Source organism: Plecotus auritus (assembly GCF_963455305.1).
Source record: "Plecotus auritus genome assembly, chromosome: 1".
NCBI classification, from domain to species: Eukaryota; Metazoa; Chordata; class Mammalia; order Chiroptera; family Vespertilionidae; genus Plecotus; species Plecotus auritus.
The window spans coordinates 217,694,056-217,721,651 of record NC_137770.1 but is presented as its reverse complement, the minus strand read 5'-3'; the positions used below and the strand labels follow the sequence as shown (position 1 = coordinate 217,721,651).

The following is a 27,596-nucleotide window of genomic DNA, read 5'->3' as shown; positions in this document are numbered from 1 at the left end:
TGCACACATCCCAAAGGGGAATGTATATAAATTTTCTATTATCAGTCACTTTGGAAAAGGTAGTGGGTTTTCTCATGACTTACTAGTAATACTGTTGGAACAATTAATGTAACTCCAAATGTATTAATTCCCCTCCCATTCTTAACTTTCCTTAACTAGAACTCTCAGGAGTGCATCAATATTTTGAGTGTTTGATAGGGATTAGAAAACTTCTATCATTTTGATTATGTGACTAAAGTGTTGATGAACACTCATGACTTATTTAGAAACCTGATATTTTAGGATGATTTAAAACCCATAGTGCTTCGGATTTCTTTTTTTGCAGAGTATATTCTAAAACTCAGGTCTTTTAGTCCTGGTAAGACTCTTCTTTTAAATTAAGCTTTTAAATTTCTCAAATACTTAGTACCTTACTACAAATTTAGGTCTATCCACCTCAGGAGGTACCATATAACTGCTTTGAATCATCTAAGATAATCCATGTAAAATTGCATCTCAGAATACCACCACCCATCAAAGTCATAGTTAGCAAACAATTCAATACATTCTCAATAAATCACTCAGATTAGGGATATTCAATGGGTTTTTATTTATTTCTCTACATAAAGACCACAAACAAGCAAACCATAGTAGCGTCTCAAAACACTGTATGTTCCTCCCTAACAAAATTATCCCAGTCATTGTACCATTATTCTGACAGCTCTAATTTTCTAGAAGATGCACTTGTTCATATTTATAGCAGCTGATAGGATTTCATTGATTGATTGTGACATTTTGTCTAGACCAAAAGGGCACTGTTTACTATGGAAAATTCATTTTTGGGAGCAAGGTAGTATTTATACTTAAAAGGCCAAAAGAATAAAATGATTTCAAAAGATGTACTTCCTTATGTGCTTTTGATGGTAAAAAAAAAAAAAAAAAAAAAAAAAAAGTGTCAATTTTTAAAAGCAGAATAAGCTAAATCATCATAACCAAACGAATCTTTGGATAGCTTTCAGATGCTTTGCCTTACTCTAGAATATTGTTTAGTAAAAAGCATTGTCCGTTTTCTATTCCCTGACGCATTCTGAGGTTACAAGTACAAAGGTTTGCAGAGAAATAAAATGGGAATTAGTGCCACTTAAATTACTATTGGCATTTCTGGCCTTTCCATGAGTGATTTTGGAGTTCAAAGGCAGAAATGCCATAAAGAGTTTTACCCTTTGCCAACAGATGCAAAATTAGAGAGGGCATGAAAATAAATCCCAATTAAATCTGAACACTGGAGCCTGAACTCTTTCTCTATGTATCTAGATACCTAACAGCATGAGAATCATGCAAAGACCGATGACAACTACTTCATAATCTCTAGTAACAAAAATAATTCCTTACTTCCGTGACGTGCTTCTCCTTCTACTAAGGGTTTGCATGTACAGGGTATCCCAAAATAACATATATACACTTTAAAAGCTGATGGCTAAATTTTGAAAAGGAAATGTATTTTAATAGCCCCTGCCATTATAATTACTCAAAGTGTGTGTGTACATTTTTGGGACACCCAATTTTTCATCGAGGTTATAAATAGGAGTGTAATTTAGGGAAAATCAATAAAGTTAACAGGAAAAACACATCAATTCATGCCTTGCCATTTGATTTAAGAAGAAAATATATTAGTATTCAATCCTAATCACTACTTAGAACTATCTGTGAACAGTTGATATTTCTTGAACCCAGTCCCTTATCCCAACCAGTTGTTAGTGTAGTCAGGAAAAGTGCCGTCTCACGCACTTACCACAGTTCTCCTCGTCGCTGTCATCGTCACAGTCGGGCTCGCCATCGCATCTTCTGGAGGCCAGAACGCACCGTCCTGAGTCACACTTGAAGTGACTAGGTGAGCATTCTGTTGAAAAACAATGGGACCCATTACTGTCAGTAAACAGAAATCCCAGGACCATAAGCTCATTTATCTACTTAATTGTGTGGAATGTGGGCAAGGAGCTATTACTGAAGATAGGCAGGTCCTCTGCAGAAGTTGAAACAGCCGCCTTCTGTGTGCTTATCAGCATCTTTCTCCTGCATCTGTCATCACTTCTCCAGATAAGTGTTTACACTTTCCAGTAATTAACGCTCTTCCTGAATGGACAGCCTGACGACTGCCGGAGCCTAAAATGCCCTGTGAGTCCATGCTTCTATCTACCCAGCTGCCCTACATGTCACCGTTGTTTCCCACCCTAGTCTTGCCACCTGGGACTGGTCCCCCATTCCGTTTCTCCACCTGAAGCTCCTCTATTGCCAAGATCTCCAAATGCTTTGCACTTGAAGGAACCAAGTCCTAACTATTACCTTCAGAAACCCTAGAATAAGAGCAGCTTCCATATGTAATGGGTTCTGTGAGTGAAGTGTGGATAAAATAAATACTTGTATTATTAAATTCATCTCTGCAATTCATTTTTAAAATAAAGACCATGTCTAACAAATAAGTACCAAATTCTTCTAAGCAATCAATTTTCAAAGCAATTTACTGCCCTTTGAAGCCTGAGTGGCAACTAAATATAAAAAAAACTATAGCAGCAGAGAGACTTCAAAAAAGGAACTAATATGTTCATCCATATTAGATACCACACAGAAATTAATTTATAAATAAACCTTCCACGTCTTCGTCAGGCATTAGGCAGGTTTGATTGTCTGAATTTTCCTGGGGAAACTGGTTGCAATCTGTGTCTTCAGGCCACTGTAGGCCCACGATCCCCAGAACAGACTCACAGTGCTCTTTGGAGTGTTCACACAGAGCTCTGAAACAGCAAGGAAGACAAAACAGTAGAAGCAGAAATAACTACTACACCTGAGATGTATGTTGGGAATCTGTGCTGGGTTTTAATACTCTGTGGTGTGTCTCTATGTGTATGGTGCATGTATTTGGTGTGCATGTGTATCAATGTACCGGGGTGGACAAAGTAGGTTTATAGTTATATGTGAAACATAGTTTATTCTTGTACTATTATTTATTAATAATTGTATTATTTTCCATTTGCCCGACTGTGAACCTACTTTTGCCTACCCCTGTATATAGATGCACTTGCACATAATAGGTATTTGGGAAACCAAAACAAATAATAGCTCTACAAAGAGAATACATCCCAGCAGCATACTTTCACCAAAAGAAACTTCACTGCAGAAATAGAAATATTGTGTTTTATTGACATATGTTTGACATGTAACGTTGTGTAAATTTAACAAGAAAAACTTGTTGATTTGATATGTTTATATCCTATATAATAAAGAGGTAATATGCAACTGACCCTCACACCGTTGCACAAGATGGCCGCCCCCATGTGATCAAAGATGGCCACCACAAGATGGCCGGCAAGGGAGGGTAATTGTGGGTGATCAAGCCAGCAGGGGAAGGTAGTTGGGGGTGACCAGGCCAGCAGGGGAGGGCAGTTGGGGGTTACCAGGCCAGCAGAGGAGGATAGTTGGGGGCAATTGGGCCAGCAGGCTGGCAGATAGGCGAGCATTTGGGAGCCAGCAGCCCCAGATTGTGAGAGGGATGTCCCACAGGGATTGGGCCTAAACAGGCAGTCGGACATCCCCCGAAGGGTCCCAGATTGGAGAGGGTGCAGGCTGAGCTGAGGGGCCCCCTGCCCCCCAGTGCACAAATTTCATGTACCGGGCCTCTAATATTTTAATAAAATCTCTGCTGTAGTTATAGTTGGCACCCCTATCACATAATTACCAATTGTTTTGTGTTGGACTAATTGAGATCTAGACTCTTCATGAATTTGACTACAGCACAAGATTGCTGTCTATGTTCACTAGACTGTGCACTAGCTCTCCAGGACCTGTTTGTCTCCTAGTTGCCAGTCTATACCCTAACCAACATCCAGGACACAGAGTCCCTTCTCAGTTTTGCTCTTCTCATTTTCTCTCCTTTTTTTTTAAAAAAAAAAAAAAAAGACAGACACATTCTCCAGCATTTTTGTTCCAAGTTGGGAAGTCCCCAATATCGGTTTGGATAGTCTCCCACCAACGGTTATGGAATCTATACCACACCCTCAGCCTCAGATTTCTCTCCCCCTGGTGACCAGCTGTGTGAGCCATTTCATGAACCAACCTGGCTTACCTAAGGCATTCATCCCCTCCTTCCTTCCATGTAGACTAATATTGTTGAAAAGCTTGGTACTTCTCCCAAACCCATATATATTGAGTTCAAGTTGGTTAAAATAAAGTTTGTTGGTTGTTTTCTTTTTAAAGCAAATATATACTAAGTATTGTGCTAGGTGCTTTCATTTGTGTTCTCATTTGTACCCAGAATATTATTAACCTGAGATATCCACATGTCTCATGAAAGATGTCTTTATTCCCTATTGAGGGATGGGGGTGGGACATGGTTTTGACTCAATATATCACCAAGAAATTAGTTAAATAATTTTTTAAAAATAGACACAACTAAAGTAAGCTCCTGGGTAAATTTCTTATTTCCTTTTAAATACATTCTTATTTGTCAAAAGTCTTAAACTTTAAACTGTAAGTTAATTTCAACAAGGTAGGGAATGGTTAGCAATTGAATCAAGAAGTTGCAGATAAAGCTCTGTCTAGATTTAAGTCTGGACAAGACAGAGTATAACTCGATGTTGGTTTAGCCGAGGAATGGGGCGGGGGTGGGAGCAGAGACAAAGCCATGGTGTTCCCACATCCGTTTTGCAAAAACAGGAAGTTCAATTAGTATTCGATAACTGTCTGTTGGATTGAACAGTTTGTTGTAGATTTATAAAAAGTGTATATAAATCAATTTTTGATACTTCAGATTAATCAGATAATACCTAATTTATATGGAAGACTGTGTAGTGCTTGACTCTATCATTTCCTATTTTTTTTCTATAAAATGGAAATAGTACAACACACAGCACGGCAACTGCAGGGGCGCTGTCCTTATCCCTATCTGTGTGGTGTTGAACCAAAACAGCAGACCTGCTGGCAGGGGTCTCCCTTCAGAAGGTGATAGTGAGGATGAGATGGCAGAAGTACCTTAAAGAATTTAGCACAAAGTAAGAGCTTCAGAGTGTTAGATTTTTCTGATTCATAATTAAAAACTAATTTAAAAATAAACAGGCTTGACAAGAGCAACTATGTATTGCTTCATGAATTTTAGGATATTATTCTTGTTATAAAAAGTTTGTCCTCTAAATAAATATCAAAATGTAAAATTCATTTTGATATCCACCTAAAATGAAAGATGTATGTGTATGTGCAAACCTAAAACACAGAACTAAAGTATCTAAAAAAAGTCCAACACATTGTTGACTGCAAAATGTTTTAGGAACAGCCTCATCTTAGGCATTTTGATATGAAATTTAAGCCTGAAATTATAAATTATATGTGAATGTAAATTTGTTCCAGAAAATACTGCATTAGGGATATTTTTACATACATATGAAAAGAAAGTCAAACACAAGAATTTGTTAAGTCCTATTAAAAGCAATTATTCACTATCATTGACCTTGCCCAGCAAAAGGGAAATAAGATTTAGAAATATGTAGAATAAAATGGGTAGGTATTTTATTAGTGGCACTTCAAAAAGCATTTAACAGAAACTTTCAGAATTATGTTTGCACAAACCAACAGTAAGTTTGACTCTATTGGTATGAATTGTTCAGTTCCTCAAGTCATTTTGAAATTTTATTGTTTCCTGCCCCACTCTCTAGGTGCCCCTACCTTGTCATCCGTTTGATATTCAGTATATAATTTATTCTTTTTCCATCTGTCCACCATATTGATATTATTGCTTTTTCTTAAACTTCTAAGTAACTCTAGTCTCAACATATGGTTTCTATAGTTACCACTCACATGTAGACAAGCACATCTGTAGATTCACCCTTTGATGGAAAACAGCACTGGGGAGAGCAGCCGACTCCTAAATGCACGATCTCTAACCACAGCCCCTAACACCTGGCATAGACGAGGGACCACACTGTGCTAAGCAGCTAGCTGTGCTCGTGCCCTATCATCGGGGCTCTTGTTTGTTCTGGGCTTACAATCAGTGAAAAGCACGTTGCATTTTTGCACATTCATTTCATCTCAAAACCACCATCACTATCTGGATTTTATAGGTACAGGAACTGAGGCTGGGAGAACCTGAGGATCCAGTTTCAGGCTGTACACCAGGTTGAGAAGAGCCAGAACTTGAGTCAGACAGTGGACTCCATAGCAACGCTCTTAACCCATAGACATCATTCATATCTTAAGTCCAAGCTGCACTCTTGAAATGTCCCTTATTTAATTCAAGCAGGTAGAACATTGTTAGCAATGTCCATCCCCTGTCCAGCCTGTGAAGCTGGCATTATGTCCCTTTCAGCCACTCCTTGTGTAACATAGCTAACCTCTGAGTGCTATAAGAAGTCAGCATTTTAGCCTGGCTGTCGTGGCTCAGTGGTTGAGTGTTGACCTATGAACCAGGTCATGGCTCAATTCCAGGTCAGGGCACATGCCTGGGTTGCAGGCTTGATCCCCAGTTGGGGGTGTGCAGGAGGCAGCCGAACAATGATTCTCTCTCATCATTGAAGTTTCTATCTCCCTCTCCCTTCCGCTCTGAAATCAATAAATATATGTATATTTTTAAAAGGCAGCATTTTTAACACAACAATGTTGCCAGGGAAAGAGGCAGATACACCTGGTCTGCTAATTCACATCTTTCAAAACAGTTCTTGATCAACCAAAATGACACACATGTAATTTTATTTGATTAAAGTACAGAAACTATTATGAAAGTCAGTTTATATCTCCCTCATTCAGGAATGAATTCTTATTCAATTATTCATTTTCTAATTCCTGCTTCCTTACCTTTTAAATATGTAATTTGTTAAATACAGACCTCCTTGGCAAGATACGCACTTTGTCTAAACTCAGACTAAGTCTTCCTTCCTTCAGTTCTCCCCAAGGGAAAATGAGGGTGTTTGAGGTAATAGGAGAGACCCCACTGTATTACCTGCAAGGGGGGATACGTTGGCTTGTATTCATATCACATTTCGGTACCAAGATGGTGCAGGCAAAGAACATGAGATATTTGTAACAGTTGGTTTGAACAAGTGCAGGGAAAAGAGAGGACTCCCAGCTGATGGATGCTTCCTTCTGAGTCCTGTGGCCAAGGTAATTTGGGTAATGTGTATAGTTGTAGGGCAAATTCATGCAGAGTTCCAAGGTAATTGGTTCACATTGACCTACCAAGAAAACACATGTACAGACACATACATATATTAATTTTGCATATGTAACTGTTTCTTTAAAACTTACAAAATTTTGAAGTCTACTTTCTTTTCAAAGTAGCTAAGACTAGAATACAAGCAGCATATAACACTGCTATAAAAATTAAGTAATTTGGTTAATAAAGTGCCAAATCAAGATTCATTTCTGTGTGTGTGGCTGCTAACACAGTGCCCAGCACACATGATTTAGAAAGTCTTCCTCATTTTTCCCTTTCGCTCAACTTATCTGAAAGTGGATCTTTTTCATGATTCTTTTACTCACTTTAATTTGTTTTCTTCTTCTGATTTATTTATTACTTCTAAACTGGTATGTTCCTCATCATCTTCATAGCCATTAAAAAAACAATGAATTTGACTAAAGTGGGCATTAAATAATTTTTCTACATTTCATTGTTGATTAATGGATTTAAATATAAAGCTACAAGCCTGGCTGGTGTTGCTCAGTGGTTGAGTATTGACCCAACCCATGAACCAGGAGGTCATGGTGTGATTCCCACCCAGGATACATGCTCAGGTTGTGGGCTTGATCCCCAGTGGGGGGCATGCAGGAGGTGGCTGATTGATGATTCTCTCTCATCATTGATGTTTCTATCTCTCTCTTCCTCTCCCTTCCTCTCTGAAATCAATAAGATATATATATATATATATATATATATATATATATATATATATATTAAAGCTATGAGATTTGGGGGCAGAGGAGCCTGAGATCTGTTAGCTATCATTTCCAATGAGATAAAACCAGAGCCCATTAGGTTGGCATGCAATGACACCCTGACTTTCCAGCCCCATTGCCTACGACTATCTGGTCAGCAGTATTTCCTTGGCAACACCAGATACTTTAAGAATTGCATGCTTTTGTGGGCCCTGTTAGCTCCTCTCTTACCCCTTTCTTTACTTGACATACTTGTAATCACCCCTCAAATACAGTCGCAGTTCCAGCTGCCAGTATGTAGAATACCCACTACCTGGAATAATCCTTTCCCATCCTCCCCACCAAGCTACTCCTCCTTAGTCTGCAGGACTCATCATAATCATCTCTTCCAGGAAGACTTCCCACTCCCAGTCTGAGTTTCTGCTGAGAGCCATAGCATCTCGGGCATGGTCCTGCCATACACGCATTGTCCTCTGCTGTATTCTTTACTACTCACGCCACCTCCCCTCCCCTCCACGCCCCTCCACCCCCATGGAAGGTTTTTGAGAAATGAGACTACAAGTATTAATCTCAAAGTCAGCACCAAGGACAGTGCCAGAAGGAAGGAGGGAAAGGAGGAGAAAGTGTCGGGAACTACCCTAGGCACTAAATATATAAAAATAACAACAAGTATAGTCCCCACCATTGAGACACTCCATACTCTTCATAGGAAGACACACATGCTGGCAGCTGTAGCAGAACGTGAGCCCCTGGGACGGTGGCAAGGAGCCCAGACGGACGAGGTGGAGCAAGGGAGGCTCAGGAAGCCTCACAGGGGTTTGGGCAGGTTTGGGGGATGCGGTAGAAAGACCCCCTCCTCCCGTTCTGTCCACAGTAAACATACCCGAGATGAGAGGGTAGTCAAGCAAGCGTCTTCCTAGGATCAACCCAAGCTGACTGAAGACTCCATGCCTGATTACCAGTAAGTATTCCAATTCAATGTAATTATTTCACTAGGAAGTGGTATGCATACAAATAAATTAGTAATGAAAACTGGGGTGAAATACTAAAACAGCTCCAGGACTATATCTTAAAGAATCTGAGGGCTTCACAGGGATTATGTTGATAAGAAGCCTGGCATTGGCCAGATGAAAAGCTGTATGGACAAAGTGTAACAGACTCTCAGCTTATGGGTGAAGATGTGACACAATCTTAAGGATGAGTACAGAGTGGAGAGAAGAGAAAGAAATAGAGAGGGTAGTACAGCATAGAAAATACAGTCAATAATATTGTAATAACTGTGTATGGTGACAGGTGGGTACTGGCAATATCAGGGGGAACACTTTGTAAAGTACATGTTTGTCTAATCACTATGCTGTACACCTGAAACTAATACAAAATAATATTGAATGTACACTGTAATTGAAAAAAGAAACAGCGGGAGTATGAGATTGGTTCGGTGTATCATTTCCTTTGATTTATGAAAGAGTAGGAACATCTGCATATTTTTATTTTAGATTATTTTAAAAATGAATGTTCCTCTTAACAATACAAAGATGCATAAAGTAAAAGTTCATCATCTCCCATTCCCTGTTCTCTCACTTTCTCTCAAACCCTCGGATGAGTCTGAACCCTTCCTTGCTTTCCAATGCTCATATCTACACATACAAGACTTTACACACAAAGACAGACTGTGTGCTTGTTTTTGCCATAATAGAATTGCGCTACTCCTGTTACTCTTCAACTTTTTGTTGTTTAATTATTTATCATGGCCATTTCCAAGTCAGTGGAGGCAGCTCAACTCTATATTTTTTCTAATTTTAAAATTATAATTCCACTAAAATGGGATCATCCACACAGATTTTTATGCAGTCCCTTTTTTCTTACATGTCTTTCCTTGCTCTCTGTTCCCCTGCCACCCTATCAAGTTTTAACTTTTTATTAGTGCATTTCATTTAGTTGATTAATAGATATATCACATGGATAATTTTTCCCTCTTTTGATGTATAGAGAGCTTACCACTTTTGATCTGGGGTAAGATATAACCTTTAAGTGTTTCAGAACTGAGGGGCATGAATGGATTGAGTTATTATCATTTATTATTCTAGAGACCTTTATTGAATGTTGTAAGATTGACTGAATCTTGTGATTTATTCCTTCATAATGCATTCTTCATAGAGTGCTAAGCAAAAGAAATTCTCTTGATATCTGTCAGCCTCAAATTCTATGATTTATGATACCAATAATTTTCTTTATTGCATTAGACTCACTCCCTAGTCAGAGTTGCAATAGCCACTAGAGGGCAACCAAGTCACAAACATGTGAGGATGCTCAAATGCCACAGCACCATTTCCAATGTGAGTGACACAGTGCCTAGCACAGTATCCTGAACCTAAATGAGATTTCATGAAAAGCTGTTGGGGAAAAAAATGACCCTGATGGAGTCTCAGTGATATTAAACATTTTAAAGTCTGAGACAAGATTTATTCAACTCAACCCAAAGACGGGATTGTTAACTAAACGATGTTATATCCTTGTGATGAAATACTCTGAAGCTATTGGAAATCATGTACTAAATTATGGTTATTTACATGAGAAAATCTCACTTTTCAACACCCATTAGCATATATAATATTCCAAGATTTATCCTTGCCTCAAATGCTGTCTCTGTCATTATTTTTTAGATATAATAGACATAATATTATATTAGTTGCAGGTATAGAACATAATGATTCAACATACGTACATTATTATTTTTAATAGTTTGATGAGTTATTATAAGGTGGACACCCTTGTCACTTCCACCAAGTTCAAGAAATTAAACTTTGCCGAGCATCCCCTTCCTATGTATATGTCTTATATCAACCTCCTCTGCCCCCAGAGCTATCACTCCCTTGTTCTTTATAGTTTTATTACATAAGTATGAACCATCTGAGTTATTATTTTTTAACTTGTCTTTTAAGTGTCTTATAATATGTGGGTTCCCCCTCCATGCCTTTATTTTTCGTTATAGCTTTAACTACTGAAGAACTCAGGGATCAGACCTTAGAATGTGCGAAATTTTGCTGCTTGCACAGTCTTGGTGCAGTTAAACACATTCCACTGCCTTCCCTGTTTCCTGAGCACTGCTAACTGAATACAGATAGAGAGGCCTGGTTGGGATTCATCCCTTGGCAGAAGGTGCTGCTGGGTTCTTTCATCAGAGGGCACATGTCTGAGTCCTCTTTTTGTGTGACATCTGCAGATGGCGATGCTCAATGCCTGGACCCATTCAATCACTGCATCACGAACTAGTAATAGTCGAATTTTTTTTTTTTTTCAGGGTGCGGTGAAGAAGGAAACTTTATTCAGTGCAAACAGCTCAATAATGAAACAGCAAGGCTTTGGAACACCACATCTGTGAGGCGGCTCTCAAGCAAGGCCCCTGTCCTGCTAGACAGCTATGCTCAGCTTCGCTCTGCTCCTGTCTGTTCCATTCAGGTTGGGACATCTTCAGTGTTTCACCTTCAGCTGGGGAAACAGCCTTCAATCTCTGGTGAAAAGAGAAACTGCGCCTAGTAATAGTCGAATTTAACCATTTCTTTTTTACTGACTGGTTAGGGATGCTCTCACAAAGAGCTCATTTCTCTCATCTACTATTTGCTTCCAAGGATTGAAGTTCCCCTCCATTGTGGTGTTTGGCTTTTTATCACACACCATATTATTTATTCCTTCCAACTAGAGAAGGCAAGGAGAGGGCAGAAAAATGCATAGATTGGCAAATTATTCAAGGTTTTGGTGTTGAAGGGAAAAAATGCATGTGGAACTAAAGGTTGATGGAACACAGTAGAAATTTGGGAGAGCTCCTGAGGCATAGAGCCACAGTGATCAAGGGAGTTGAGAGCAGGGAAAGAGCTGCTCTCATGCCCAAGACCTGCTCTGTCCACCGGGTTCCCCCACATGTCTGGACTGCATATTACAATGCAGAAGTGAGAATGAGTCCCTCCATGCCAGACAAAGGCTATGTCTGTGTTTTTCTGTATTTTGCCTCCCAGAAGGGCCCAAAGATGATAAAGATTCTGGACTATGAGTAGATGTGGTGATACTGTGATACTTCAAGCCTATCAGTACACAATGTCATCAGAGATGTAGTTTATAGGTTTTTATTTTTATTGTTGAAATTATTGCAGATGTCCCCATTTCCTCTCTTTGCCCCCCTCCACCCAGACCCTCCCCTTACCTCCCTCTGGCCCTAACCACATTGTTGTCTGTATCTATGGGCTAAGAATATATGTTCTTTGACTATTCTATAGGCTTTCTTCTCATTGTGGTCGTTTCTGGGAAGCTGGGATAGGTCATGCACCTTTTTGGAAAATTACGAAGACTTTTTCATATCCAGTTTTGAAGATGTCACATACCCTGGTGGCCTAGTCATGAACAGTTCACTAAAGCAATAATTCTCAACTGGGCTGAACATTGGGGTCAACTGGGAATTTTAAACATACTGATGCCTAGGTGCCACCCAGTATACCTTCAGGGACCATTAGAAAGTTATATCATATTTTACGGGATGGCAAGAACCAGTGTCTTCAAGCACTAGAAGTCCAGTAAGACACTGACTCAAGCAGACAGAATAGCCACATTCTCCAAATTCATGTTCTCCACTGGAAGGAGCCAGAGAAAGAGTTCTGTGCAGTCGTGACTCAGAATCTAAGTAATTATACCTCTCTGCTCATTGGGATCTTCAAATAGTCACTTTTCAAGGGCACAAAGAGTTTTCTGAGAGGAGATGCTACCAGTCCATCTTTACGGAAAACGTCTATGATCCTGAAGCTCTTTGAAAAATAAGGACTAATATCTTTACTCTAAACTGGAAGTTAGGCATATACACTACATATACACTGTAGGAGTGGGACCAGTGACTAGCCAGTACCTGGCACTCAGAAGAGGGGATGTCAGTGCTGAATATGTATGGGCAAACCAGGCCAGAAGATGTACGGTGCATGAAGAAGTGATGAGACAGTGAGACACTGGGGAAACTGAGTGTATCTGAACAATATAAAGAGAAACCAGCTCAGCCAGCATGGCTCAGTGTTTGAGCGTTGACCTATGAACCCGAAGGTCATGGTTGATTCCCTGGCAGGGCATATGCCCAGGTGTAGCTCGATCCCCAGTGTGGGGCATGCAGGAGGCAATCGATCAATACGTCTCTCTTATCATTGATGTTTCTATCTCTCTTTCCCTCTCCCTACCTCTCTAAAATCAATTAAAAATATATTTTAAAAATTTTTTTAAAAGAGAGAGACCAAAGTGGTATATATGAGAGGGAAGGCAGCAGTGTGCTCTCCCACCCTAGAAAGTCACCTGCAGGAAGGTAGCAATCATGCCTCTTCTTCACCACTACCATGCCCAGTGTCCATCCCAGTGCCCGGACCATCGTGCACATGCTGTAAATGTTGGTTAAATGTATAAACCAGAGTCATCCAGTGTTCTTTCTACAACTTCTTTTTTGATAGATAACAGATTTAAATTTTGAAACATTTCAAATATAGAGAAAATAGGATAACATATTCTTCATCAAAATTTGACACAGGCTAACACTGTTCTTTTGACTTTTTTGAGTTAATAGTAAGTGACATTCCATATCAGACAACTCCCAAAACTTTAATAATAAATATATGTCTTTGAGATGACACTGTCACTGTCCAAAATTACTCATCTCAAGTTCAAGGTGAAGTAACTAAATAATTCTGGAAAAGTTCTGGGGTAGACTGGGAGATAATCAAAGTGAAACGATGGGCCCAGAACATATACATATACACGCACACATACACACATGTGCACGCACATACACATATATGTGCACATACATTGACATGCATGTACACACACATACACATGATTCAGTGTAGAGTGAGTAAAGAGCAGTGGGTCTTAGTGGTAAGACTGCTATCTATGTGCACTGTTCTCTCACCTGAGAACTGGAGGAGGGCTGGGTGTTGTGTCTCAGCCAGTTAAGTGCTCATGAAAATAAAAAGTCCTGTCAGCTGGGTTGTCAGTGGCTGCCTCCCTCAAATTCCTTCCCAGCCTACTGTTTTCACCCCTGGAGACTCCCCAATGGTTACAGGGCAGCCCCAGATTGACCAGAAAGCTTCATATGGACCCAGAAAGGTCACCAAGTAAAACTAGGACCCTAACACTGCAGGAAATCCAAGGACTCAAACCCATAACCCTTTCAACCTCCCAGTTTCCTGTGGCCTTCAACTGCGAGGGTATGTGCTAAAAAAGTCACCTTGCCCAGGTGGTGTGGCCCAGTGGTTGGGCATCGACCTGTGAAGCAGGAGGTTGAGGTTGATCTCTCGGTCAAGGGCACATGCCCAGGTTGTGGGCTTGATCCCCAGTGTGGGGCGTGCAGGAGGCAGCCAATTAATAATTCTCTTTCATCATTGATGTTTCTCTCTCTCTCTCTCTCTCTCCCCCTTCCTCTCTGAAATATATATATATATATATATATATATATATATATATATATATATATATTTAAAAAATCACCATCTTATCAACTCAAAGTGACAGACTTAATTTTAAGCTCCACATTGAAGGTGAGACCAAAAATTAATTATAAAAAGTGAAAGAAGTGAGTATCAGAGTCAGAGTCTTTCTGATTCATTTTCAATTTCCTGTGAGAATCTACACAGCCCTCCACTACCCATTCTATCTCCCCTAATAATCCTTCCTCCTGAAAGCCAGGTATAGAGAGCCCCCTATTCACACCATTTGGAGCTGTTACATCACCACCAAATCAGTAACATAATGGCTGCAAGATCATTATAAGTCAGCAGAGTTCCTGGAAAGGTGAGAATAAATTTTATTAAAAGAACAGACAGCCAAAGTTTCACGCGGCTACGCAGATGAACATCACATTTGCTTCTTGGATAAAGTTTCCATTTTTGAAGCTAAACTTTCAAAGGGAAGAAAAATAGCATCTGCCTGCAGATGGAGCCAAGAAAATAATATATAGGAGCTAACGCTGAGTTGAAAGTAATGGTAATGATATTAAGCAATGCGGATTTATAGCCCATTCACGACACAGTTGTTTCTGATTTCAGTTCATTAAGACCATTTTGTTTCTCTTCTGCTACCACATGCAAGCTTTAAAAAAAAGAAAAAGAAAATAGGTACATATATTTTTGGAGGGATCCCAGACGTCAGCATTTCAATGTCAGTGGGAAAGAACAAAGCCGAATGCACATCCTGCCACGGAGATTGCATTTGTCAGCTGCTGTACTTACTACAGTTATTCAGACTGGTGTTGGGGTCACAACGAGAGCTACCAGCACATGAATCAAGGCAGGAATTGTAGAGGCATGTTTGGCCGCCTTCTTGACATGGAGTCTGACCTACAGAGGGGGAAAGGTACATGCGCTTTCATCATCTGTAAATTCCTGACGCTGGGATCTAAAGGATCGAGGCTGCCTGGTGGAGCTGAGGAATGACACAACTTTAATTTCCTTCCAATGTCTCCAAGAATATTGAACACATGTTGAATAGATGCTTTCTGGATTAATTTTCCTGGCAACTAAATACGACACAATTATTTCAAAAGGATTCTGTAAGAATGAGGAAATAAGAGGCAACCTATCAAACACACACACACACACACACACACACACACACACACACACACACACGTTGTTGCTTTTAATGAAAAATGAAAAGAAAAGATAGTGTTTTATATTTACATGGGTGCATATATTTGATTATAAAATAAAATTTAAAGAGAGACCGATATAAAGATCCTGAAATTGTGAATATTAAATATTATTTTAAAGACTCATTTGCTCCCAACTCTAGTCTTCCCTTTGAAAGAAAATATTTCCCCCAATTATAAGTAGGGCATCAACACCAACACAACAAGGATGCTATCGGGGTACAAGTCCTGTGCAGCTGTGACCCCTATTTTTTGTGTGTCCTTGGAAAGTAATGTCAGCCGAGCCATGATGACCTGAGAAATGGGTTTCTAGTTCCCAAATGAATGACCACAGTAACGTCAACCTAATGGCTTTTCCTTAAGGTATGTAGAGAGGAAACTGGTTGTCCCATTGATTTCCTGGTCATTTGTAGATTACATGGATAAGATAACTAATTACTGCCCATTCCCTTTCCATCTCTCCGCTGTTATACTCAGTTACTTTCAGAAACCTCAGCTGGAATCTAGAGACTCTTGCAAGGCATTTTAAAGTAAAAATGATAGTATGTGGACACACACAGTCATTCTTATCTATAACTAGAGGCCCAGTGCACCAATTCGTGCACGGGTGAGGTCCCTCAGCCTGGCCAGCGATTGGGGCTGATGGGGGTGGGGAGAGCTTGCCGGCCATGGGGAGGGACTGTGGGAGGTTGGCCCCAGCAGCAAGCTAACCAACGGCTGATTCCATGAGGAATTGGGCTCCCTCCTCCCTCCTGTCTGGGTCCAGGGTTCGGGTGAACCTGATTTGGGGCTGTCAGGACCTCAGCAGCAAGGTCTGGGTCAGTGAGCATCATAGCTACTGGCCAGTCGGCCAGTCATTCTGGTTGTTTGGTCCTAATGGTCACTTAGGCTTTTATATATATAGACTAGAGGCCTGGTACATGAAATTCGTGCAGGGGGGGGGGGGTGTCCCCTCAGCCCAGCCTGCACCCTCTCCAATTCGGGACATCCTCTCACAATTCTGGACCACTGGCTCCTAATCACTCACCTGCCTGCCTGCCTGATTGCCCCTAACTGCCCCCTCCCACCTGCCAGCCTGATTGCCCCTCACTGCCTCTGCATGCTGGCCTGATCGCTCCTAACTTCCCCCCCTGCTGGCCTGGTTGCCCCTAACTACCACCCATGCCAGCCTGGTCATCCTTAACTGCCCCTCCCTTGACGGCCTGGTCACCCCACACAGCCTGCTTATTCAGTCATTTGGTCATCCCTCACTAACCCCCCTGCCGGCCTGGTCATAGGCAGCCATCTTGTGAGGGTGTGAGGGTTAATTTGCATATTACGTCTTTATTATATAGGATTCTCAGAAAATTTTTATTATACTGGACTCTTTCTCCTTTACAAGTACCATTAATGTACAATGTATCATAGCCTTGCAGAGATGTCATTCTGTTCCTTTTTTTTTTTTTTAATGTCAGTAGAGTAAAAAAAAAATTTTGCAAGGCAAGCCAGGCTAATTTCCACGCGTTTAGTCTCTTAAAGAATTTTCATAAGACAACATGCATTCATTAGTTCAGTGTATGAGTGCCTGCTATGTGACAAATTTATGTGACAAGGCACTGAGCCTTAAAAGATAAAAATGTTGACAGTTTCTGCTCTAATTAGGGATGCCATCATGATCAGAACCTTACAACGCTATGTGATCATTACTTTACTGGGACTACGTGTAAGGGAACCAAACAAGGGCAGGAAGGGGAAAGCCTCTCAAAGGAGCTCTTCAGGCCGATGGGGCAAGCTAGGACAAGAGGGACGCATGGGTTTCCCAGGCACACAGCGGAACACGCAAAGGCCCGGGGCAGGCAAGTGCAGAGGCTGGAGTCACTGAAGCCTCGGGAGACTAGACAGGAAGGCAGAGAGCCCACCTGAGGGTTGTAAAGGCCTACATTTTCAATGGGGCCCAAGCCCTGGGGGAAGGGGTCCCTGCGCCCCTCCCCAGCCCTGTCAGGCAGAGCCAGCCTGCAGTCACTGCTGACAATTCTGCTGCAGCTGCGAGCTCCTCTTCCCGCTCACCCTCTAATGCCGTGGCCCATCCCAGCACCCTAAGCAAGCCCCGCCCCTTCCCTCCCTGGGACTTCGGGCCAAGAGGCTCCCTGTGTCTGAAACGCTTCCCCCCCGTCCCACGCTCCTTTGTTAACTCCACTCATTCTTCAGATCTTAGTTCCAATATCTCTTCCTCAGGGAAGCGTCCCTGGGGCCCTTTGCCAGGGCATCATCCCATGTAAGGTCTCCTAGCACCCTGCCTTTCCCCACGGCGACGTCACTTCATGGGTAGACACCAACATGCATGTTTATTGTCTCTCCCCCCTGCTCGGGGCCTGAAAGCTATTTCACTTGCCTCTAAATTCCCAGTGGTTGACCACATATTAGCCCCACAATACACATTTATTAAGCTGACTTCATTAGAGTAAATAATATAAAGATGCTAAAATTTTACTTTTTGGCCGAAACCAGTTTGGCTCAGTGGATAGAGCGTAGGCCTGCGGACTGAAGGGTCCCGGGTTCGATTCAGGTCAAGGCATGTACCTTGGTTGCGGGCACATCCCCAGTGGGAGGTGTGCAGGAGGCAGCTGATCGATGTTTCTCTCTCATCGATGTTTCTAGCTCTCTATCCCTCTCCCTTCCTCTCTGTAAAATATCAATAAAATATATATTAAAAAAAAATAAAATAAAATTTTACTTTTTGACCCATTTTATCTTGTGACTTTCTTACATCTCACACCTGCCAAGACAAATTGACAAAATCCTGCCCTTGTGTAGTGAAGAATCCAATATGATTTCAAACAGAGTTGAATTACGTAGGAAGAAAGAACAACTTGATCCAAAGAGAGATTTGTGGTTGTAGAAAAGCATTTCCTGCTGAATTTTTAAATTGTTAAAAACTTAGTGCTGCTTATGTATCTTTTAATGTAATACATCTGTGATGAAAAGGCTCTCCCTTTATGTCTCAAATGCATTTTTCATTAAAGCTATTCTAATGATCTATATTCATTACAACAAACTAACTTAGCTACAGGTGACCCATCTCATTAGCTGGGGATAGATATACACAGCCGAGACATGCTTCAACATAACGGCAGTGTAATAATAGCAAATATTAACTGAGTTCTCACTACGTGTCAGTAATGATGTGATCATTATTCCAAGTTTACAGACATGGGAACTGAGACATCAGAGGTTAAGTAACTAGCCTAAAATCAACCAGATAGTGGGTAACACAGCTGGGTTTGAACCAGGCAGCTGGGCGGCAACAACCATACTCTTAACCAGGCTGTGAAGGTCAATGGCAAGGTCACTAGCACACAAAGTTATTGATTTTTAAGTCTAGAAATATTCTTACCAGCCTGTGCTGAGAGACGCTTCTACATAAACTGGGGCTTAAAAAATGATCAGCATGAGACTTGCTTTTCTGGCAGAAATGGTCACATTTGAAAAACCAATTCATTTGATTTATGTTTTCTCTTTGAGTTTCACAGATGGAGATCAGACTCCTTTTAAAGTGTGTTTAAGTGTATTGCCTGGTAATGTGAGGCATTGAACTGCGTCTCTGGGCATGTGACTCTATGAAGCTGTTACATTTAATTTCAGAAGCCAGTTCCTGCTAATTGGAATCTAATTTAATCGAATACCATATACTAAACTCTTCTCTTTTTCACAGCGTTGCCTTTCCCCATCAAACAGTTACCTGACTCTCCCCATGCTGTGTAAGTGTTTAACCTCTACCCTTCACCCTTGCGAATGATGTTTCAGTGGGAGTTGCTTGAGGAAATCCTCAACAGGGTGTTTTCTGGGGGACGGGGCTGTGAGGACCACTGCGGTAGGCAATCTGGAAATCTTCGTGTGGGAATCCTATTTACGCATCCGGTTAACTTCCAACACTTCGCTCGGTTCCCAGGGGAAGGCCCACCGTTAAGGCATGCTTCGGGGGCAGAGCACACACTTACTGTAGCTGCAGTTCTTCTCATCACTGCCGTCCTTGCAGTCCTCGTCCCCATCGCACCGGAAAGTGCTGGGGATGCACTGGCCGTTCCTGCACTCCACCAGGCCCTGGCTGCGGCAGGCTGGGGGAAGCCAGAACAATAGTCACGCGGGTTGCTAGCCCTTCTCTCCGTCTGCAGGTCTTAGAAACGGTCCTTGTTTTCCTGGCACTGCCAGGAAATGGAGTGTTCTGACTGTTTGAGTGTTCTGTATAAAGGAATGAATGCATCACTAATTTAAAAACAACAAGGCCAAGTGTTTCTGAAATGGAGTGGTTTCTCTCCAGAATGTCTCATGCCTCACTAAATAGCACTTGCTGGACTTACTTTATTTGATAACCTCATGATGGGAAGTATTATTAATGATGGTGGCAGTGAGGCTACTATTATAAAAGGCACGACTTATTAAAAGTTTACTCTATGGCAATAACTTTGTTAGGGGCATTCTGTGTTTAATCTCAGATCCCCACAACAGACTTGCAAGGGAGATATTATTGATCTGGTTTGGAATAGGAAACTGAGCTTAGAGAGTTTAGTGGCTGTCTCGCAGCCACATGGCTGTTACAAGGGAGGGCGGGAATGTGCAGGCAGGTTCTCTGAGTCCTAGCCCAGCCTGTCACTCCAGACAGCCTGACCCACTGAGCCAATGAAATGAAGCATATGAAAGCGCATGCAGATACCTAGCATACAATAAACACTTCATTTCAAAACTTGCTTAGGACAGCTGACATTTGAAATGGATGGTGTAGTGGCTATTAATCATCTGGTTCCTAAACATTGTCTAAATTCCATTACTTTTATCTTTTAGAGCAGTGGTTCTCAACCTTTCTAATCGTAATGTAAATATCTGTGTTTTCCGATGGTCCTAGGTGACCCACAGGTTGAGAACCGCTACTGTAGAGCCTAAGACCATCGGAAAACACAGATATTTACATTACGATTCATTAACAGCAGCAAAATTACAGTTATGAAGTAGCAACGAAAATAATTTCATGGTTGGGGGTCACCACAACATGAGGAACTGTATTAAAGGGTTGCAGCGTTAGAAAGGTTGAGAACCACTGTTTTAGAGCATCAGAAACCATGTTTTATATGACCTCAGCCTTCACCGAGCTACTGTTGAACATTGTAAGTCCCTATTCTTGAATCGAGGCTCAACACTGGAATCGTTGTACATGAGCATCATGTCCTTGCTTTCCCAGGATCAGCCAAGGTACAGCCTGCTCTGGGCCTCTGTGTTCCACTAAGCAAGGACTCGGGGATATTCCAGTTCATTTTCAATTCAGGGAAGAGGAAAGTCCAGCATTGCATTTGAAAATTTATATGACTTTTCTTATGTCAAAATACAAACCATGCTCCCTGCATTTCTATTGTTGCCTCAAATTATAGGCAACTTAAATATTCAATATCTTATATACCAACATTTATTTCTATTTGTATTGGACAGCAAAAGATGAAATAAAAAGTTTAATGCATTCAACCATGCATTAAATGCATCATATTAACTCTTTCAGGTCAAATTACTTGCTTTTAACACCTAGCTGCTTCTATTCAATCATTCTCTTGGTCTCTACTGAGTATAGTGCAGTTTCTAAAGGAAAAAAAGAATTAGTAGCCATACTTGATTTTATTTCCTACATAGTGTAACAGCTACCTGGAGACTATTCACTAACCCAGAATACGACAGGCAGTAAAGTTCCAACTGTTTTCACACTCTCTGTGAAAGTCTATGAGCTTCGAATGCTCTCTTCTCTCTGGCAATTCTCTCCATGTTCTCCTACAAATCGTGCCTGAGAACATGTTTGGAGGCTCAACCACTCATGTGTCATTTGCAATAGAAAAGGCCCCCAGTCTCTGAGGAGAGCATCCCCTTTGACAAAGTCACGGGTGCAGAAAGGGGACACGGGTGCAGAAAGGGGACACGGGAGCCAAGAGAAAAAGAAAACAGCCACCTGCTGGACCAGATCCAGCCAATAAAGCTTGACGTTCTGGGGAGAAACGTGTGGAGGTCAAGTGCATTAACTACATTGTCATTGTCCTCACACCATTCCATTATTATCTTTCTAGGCAAGGACCAAGGTTCAAGGATCTTTCCCTTGGAAGGCTGTTTAGGTGGTAACACTGGAGTCTGTTGGTCTACACAGGCAAGAAATGGACAAATAAGCAAACAAAATCCTGGGGCACTCACAGCAGTTGACCTCGTCAGACTTATCCAGGCAGTCCTGGTCGCCGTCGCACACCCACTCCATCGCGATGCAGCGCCCATCTCCACAGCGGTGCTCCTTCGTGGGGCTGCAGTCTGGAGAAGGGAAAGCCCACTCGATGCAGGGAACCAGTGTGATGGGCACTTAGCCCGGAGCATCTATTCCAATTGCCCTAACACCTCCAGCAACGTTCCTATGATGCGTCTGGCACAATGCACCTCCCTCCCAAGCCTGCGGGCTCCTAGGCACCGTCACTATGACCTAAGTATCTGTTTTTCAGATGAAACCCTGTCCAGCTTTCTCAGGACCCACAGCTATTTTTGTTGTTGTTTATTGTTTTGTCACTCTTTTCTTTCCTTATGAGAAACATGTGATTTTACGCTGGCTCAAATAAACAGAACTGTGATTTGGATTTCACAAGGTAGAGAGCTGGTTTGACGTATTTGTGACGGCTTTGTCGTGTTTTCAGACACATGCAGTCTGAGGCACTCTTCGATCATACTCCTGAGCCTTTCCCAACATTCCTCCCAATAGTCTCCAATGCTAAATACTATCTCACGCCATTTGCCCAGTGCCCCTCGTCATCCCAGCTTTCCCTTTGTTCATGTTACAAAGTTCCTATGTCATTCAATATCTTACCTGAACACTTTGAAGTTAATCACAAGGTCAAAAAGGTAAATAAGCAAGAGAAATTTTGCTGGTTTTAATTCAAGAGATGGCACTCAAAATTGAATAAGACCCTTTAAAAGGTAGGTTCATTCTTTAAAAGATAAGTTTTTGTACATAAAATAAATGTGCCATTTTAACCCTACATGTCACTACTACAGAAGGGGGCATGCAGGAGGCAGCCAATTGATCTCTCTCTTCCTTTCTCTCTCTCTCTCCCCCTCTCCATTCCTCTCTCTCTAAAAATCAATAAAACCAACCATATTTTTTAAAAATAAGGGGGCTCAAGGGACAAATACTATATCTTTCTGCAAAAATTTTGCTCAAGAGTTCAAAATCTAAACATGAGCCACCGGAAGAACCAGAGAAGAAACAGAACACTTTTAAGGAGAAAATAATATTAACATATTAACAACCTGCAGCGGCCTTTCCACTCCACTTCTGTAGCATTTCCTCAGTATGACTGTGTATTTCAGAGGTATTACATTTATACATAAGACATAATTGGAAAAAACCTCCCCTTTCTAAAATTAAGAAACCAACCATTTTATAATTTAACCTGCTCATAATCATATTAAAGAACAACAAGCTACATGTTCTTGGTGATAAATTCTAAAATGTTTCATGAAAACCTTAGGAAGACAATGCTACTTACCACAGTTTTGTTCATCACTCAGGTCCCCACAGTCATCATATCCATCACACACAAGGCTATAATTAAGACACTTGCCTGTGTGACAGCGGAACAGATTCTGGCTGCAATCTGAAAACAAGAGAGACCACTCAAGTAGCATCTGAACGAACATGATGTTACAGTAACACTCTACGTAGCAAAAGCATACCAACAGGAGGGAAACCATAGTGACAACCTGGTCCACAGCTAGTGCTGTACAGGTAAGAAGACTGGTGCAGAGAGATCCAAGGACTTGCTCAAGGTCACATAACAAGCTACTGCAGAACCAGGACTAGGACTCTCTGGCTCCCAAGCTATTGCTTTTATCACTTTCTGAGTCTTCACGTGACTTTCACTTTATGTCCCCTGAAAGCTCCTTTATAGTCAAATATGAGAAATGATATTCTCAAGTCATCATAGTTCCTCATGAAGTTCATGTTCACACAGAAGCAATGACTTCAGTAGAGGGTAAGTAGCTATTTCCTAAAAATGTTTCCTTTGCAATGAAAGTCTAGTTTTATCCATGATAAGCATAAACACAATTGAGAGAAAAACTTATTTCGATTATAGAGTCATTACTCACTTTCATACAAACATGATCCCTTAAGTCAATGGAGTGTTTCATAAGATGACCCTTAAATAAGCAAGTACTGTCCCAGAGTATGGCAGCAAGATAAGAATGAGTGGTATGCAGCTTCAGAAAGCATATAGTTTAATGTTGGAATGAACAACATGTGAGGAAATTTTAATAAGATGATACGTCTTGTTTTTGGGCAAAACAGAACTCATAGCCGAGTTCTGCCATCTACTAGCCATGGGAATATGAGTGTATTAGTTAAAAATCTATGAGTCTGTGAACTCACCTATGAAACTGGGATAAGATCATTAGTTAATACAGCTTGAAAATAGAGATTAATAAAATAATGTGTGTAAGATGTCAAGAGAATTCAATAGGAAAATAATACTCTCCAACAGATGGTAATAGAATAATTAGATTTTAAGTGTACAAAACTGAACTCTGACCTTTACCTCAAATTATACACACAAATTATCTCAAAATGGATCATAGACTTAAGTGTAAGAGCCAAAATTATGAAGCTTCTAGAAGAAAATACAGGGGGGGGAAACTCTGTTCTTTGACCTTGGATTAGACAAAGAATTCTTAGATATGCCAACAAAGCACAGGCCATGAAAGAAAAATTAATAAATAGACCTCACAATGTTAAAAATATCTGTATGTCTAAAATTTTATTAAGTTCTGTATTGTTTGAATTTCTGAGCATGCATCAATTTTATAAAAACAAGACAGTATTCTCTTAAAAATGCATTTTACACAATTATTACATTATTTAAATGGAAGTTCTTTCTAATAAACATTATTCAAAAGTAAAAAAAAAAGAATTAAAGTTAAAATGCTATTAAGAGAATGAAGAGATGGGACCCAAGGGGAGAAACCAAGATGGCGGCATAGGTAAACACCTGAACTGCTGCCTCACACAACAATTTCAAAACTACAACTAAAAGACAAAACGGACATCATCCAGAACCACAGGAAGGCTGGCTGAGTGGAAACTCTACAACTAGAAGGAAAGAGAAAAGCTCACTGAGACTCACAGGAGCTACGGAAGGCAGAGTGTGTGTGTGTGTGTGTGTGGCAACTGAGTACGAGGCTGGCTTTCTCAATCAGGAGGGAGACAAAAGCTCCCAACCTCTCTGAACTCCAGTTCCCGGCGAGACTCTGGGGACCCAGACTCATACGGGGAGAAACTGGACTGTTTGGCAGCGGGCGAAACTCGAGAGCGACTTTCTCTCAGAGGTGCTTGCAGTGATTAAGCGGGACACTGAGACACGGGGGCCTCTTAGGGCAGGGCTGACCATTGCTGTTTGCTTCGCCTGAGATCCCGCCCCACGAAGCCATTGCTGGTTGCTCCACCCTAAGACTCCGCCCTGAGATTCCGCCCCATTCAAGCTGAACTCAGAGGCTTTCGCATATGAATGGATCCTTTGAATTCTAAACTTACCTAACAAACTGCAGCTGAGTCAATGAGACCCAGAACATCCAAAAGAAGGCCCAAGGCCCCGCAGCAGCTTGCATTGCTTCACAGCTGGGCCTCATCTGGGCACCTCCAAAACCCAAAGAAGAGGAATCTGCAGATCTCTCCATAGCTCCTGCTGGGTGGCCTCAGGCAGAGGCTAAATTAGCACCTCCTTGGAGATCCAAGAGCCAGTGTACCCAGGGGTCAGAGTGGGACCATCCAGATTACAACTCCTCAGATCCATAAGGGACACACTCAGGGGGCAGACTCAGTGAGCACCAAACCCCACTGAAGCAAGTCTTGTCTCATAAGGATGTCTCCAGCACAGAAGTTCTCCCATCGTAGACACAGCTGATCCTCACAGCCAACTGGCCTGGAGGTCAATTCCTCCCAGTGATACCAACAACAATCAAGGCTTAACTACAACAAGACTGTGCACACAGCCCACAAAGAGGTGCATCAAGAGTGTCCACTTCAGGTAACTGGGGAGGCTGAGCCACTGGGCCCTATATGACACCTCACACACAAAGCCACTGTATCAACCCAGGGAAGCAGCTAAAATGTGGAGACAAAGAGGCAGGTCACAAATGAAAGAAATGGAGGAAAGCAAACGACTGGATATAGAGTTCAAAACCACGGTTATAAGGTTTTTCAAGAATTTTCTAGAAAAGGCTGATAAATTTAGTGAGACCCTCGAGGATATGAAAAAGGACCAACTAGAAATTAAACATACACTGACTGAAATAATAAATATTATACAGAGACCCAAAAACAGACTAGAGGAATGCAAGAATCAAGTCAAAGATTTGAAAAACAAAGAAGCAAAAAACACCCAACCGGAAAAGCAAAAAGAAAAAAGAATCCAAAAATATGAAGATAGGGTAAGGAGCCTCTGGGACAACTTCAAGTGTACCAACATCAGAATTATGGGGGTGCCAGAAGAAGAGAGAGAGTAAGATACTGAAAACCTATTTGAAGAAATAATGACAGAAAACTTCCCCCACCTGGTGAAAGAAATAGACTTACAAGTCCAGGAAGTGCAGAGAACCCCAAACAAAAGGAATCCAAAGAGGACCACACCAAGACACATCATAATTAAAATGCCAAGAGCAAAAGACAAAGAGAGAATATTAAAAGCAGCAAGAGAAAAACAGTTAGTTACCTACAAGGGAGCACCCATATGATTGTCAGCTGATTTCTCAACAGAAACTATGTAGGCCAGATGGGAGTGGCAAGAAATATTCAAAGTGATGAATAGCAAGAACCTACAACCAAGATTACTCTATGCAGCAAAGCTATCATTCAGAATTGAAGGGCAGATAAAGAGCTACACAGATAAGAAAAAGCTAAAGGAGTTCATCACAGCCAAACCAGTATTATATGAAATGCTGAAAGGTATTCTTTAAGAAGAGGAAGAAGAAGAATAAGGTAAAGATAAAAATTATGAAAAACAAATACATATCTATCAACAAGTGAATCTAAAAATCAAGTGAATAAAAAAATCTGATGAACAGAATAAACTGGTGAATATAATAGAGTCAGGGGCATAGAAAGGGAGTGGACTGACAGTTCTTGGGGGGAAAGGAGTGCGGAGGGTGCGGAAAGAGACTGGACAAAAATCGTACACCTATGGATGAGGACAGTGGCGGGGGGGTAAGAGCAGAGGGTGGGGTGGGAACCGGGTGGAGGGGAGCTATGGGGGGAAAAAAGAGGAACAATTGTAATAATCTGAACAATAAAGATTTATTTAAAAAGAAAATAAATAAATAAAAAATAAAATGGGGAAAAAAAAGAGAATGAATAGAAAAGCCGAAGAACACATATGCATAGCCTATGGACACAGACAACAATGTGGTAAGGGTTGGAGGGAGGTGGGGGCAGGGTCTGGTTGGAGAGGGACAAAAGGGGGGAAACTAGGGGATATCAGTAATAAAAATAAAATATTATTTAAAAAAAGAAAAGAAAATGAAAAGATAGACAAGCTATATACTGAAAAAATATTTGCACATCATGTATGTGTTAAAGTATACATGGAACTCTTACACTCAATAATAATAAGTCCCAATTACAAATTAGCAAGACTTGAATAGAAAGTCTTCACAGGAGACATATAAATGGCAAATTGGCACATGAGAAGGTGTTCAATATAATTAGTTATTAAGGAAATGCAAATTAAAACCACAATAAGAAACTATTATACACCTTCTAAATGGCTATAATAAAAAAGACAGACAATAGCAAGTATTGGCAAGGATTCTGAAAAATTGAAACTCTCATATACCACTGGTGGGAATGAAAATTATAATGCCACCGTGTAAAGCTGTTTGGCAGCTTCTTAGAAAGTGAGCTATAACTTTACCATATGATGCATGAATTCTACCCTTAAAAATCTACCCAAGAGCAATGAAACATATATCCACACAGAGACTAGTATGTGCATTGTTC

General features: G+C 41.0%; 1 protein-coding gene across 7 annotated transcripts in view; it reads right to left on the bottom strand.

Moving 5' to 3' along the window:
* CORIN (corin, serine peptidase) overlaps positions 1-27,596 on the bottom strand; it is a 204,558-nt gene that overhangs the window by 44,381 nt on the left and 132,581 nt on the right. For 4 of the 7 annotated variants that reach the window (XM_080647711.1, XM_080647712.1, XM_080647713.1 and 1 more), the window contains exons 7-13: positions 23,098-23,205; positions 21,761-21,871; positions 19,540-19,656; positions 15,144-15,251; positions 6,962-7,193; positions 2,626-2,771; positions 1,772-1,879 (exon numbers count right to left, since the gene is read on the bottom strand). In XM_080647711.1, the coding sequence (XP_080503837.1) occupies positions 1,772-1,879; positions 2,626-2,771; positions 6,962-7,193; positions 15,144-15,251; positions 19,540-19,656; positions 21,761-21,871; positions 23,098-23,205 (930 nt within the window). The remainder of the gene's footprint in view (positions 1-1,771; positions 1,880-2,625; positions 2,772-6,961; positions 7,194-15,143; positions 15,252-19,539; positions 19,657-21,760; positions 21,872-23,097; positions 23,206-27,596) is intronic. The other 3 variants (XM_080647714.1, XM_080647715.1, XM_080647716.1) reach the window with 1 other exon arrangement.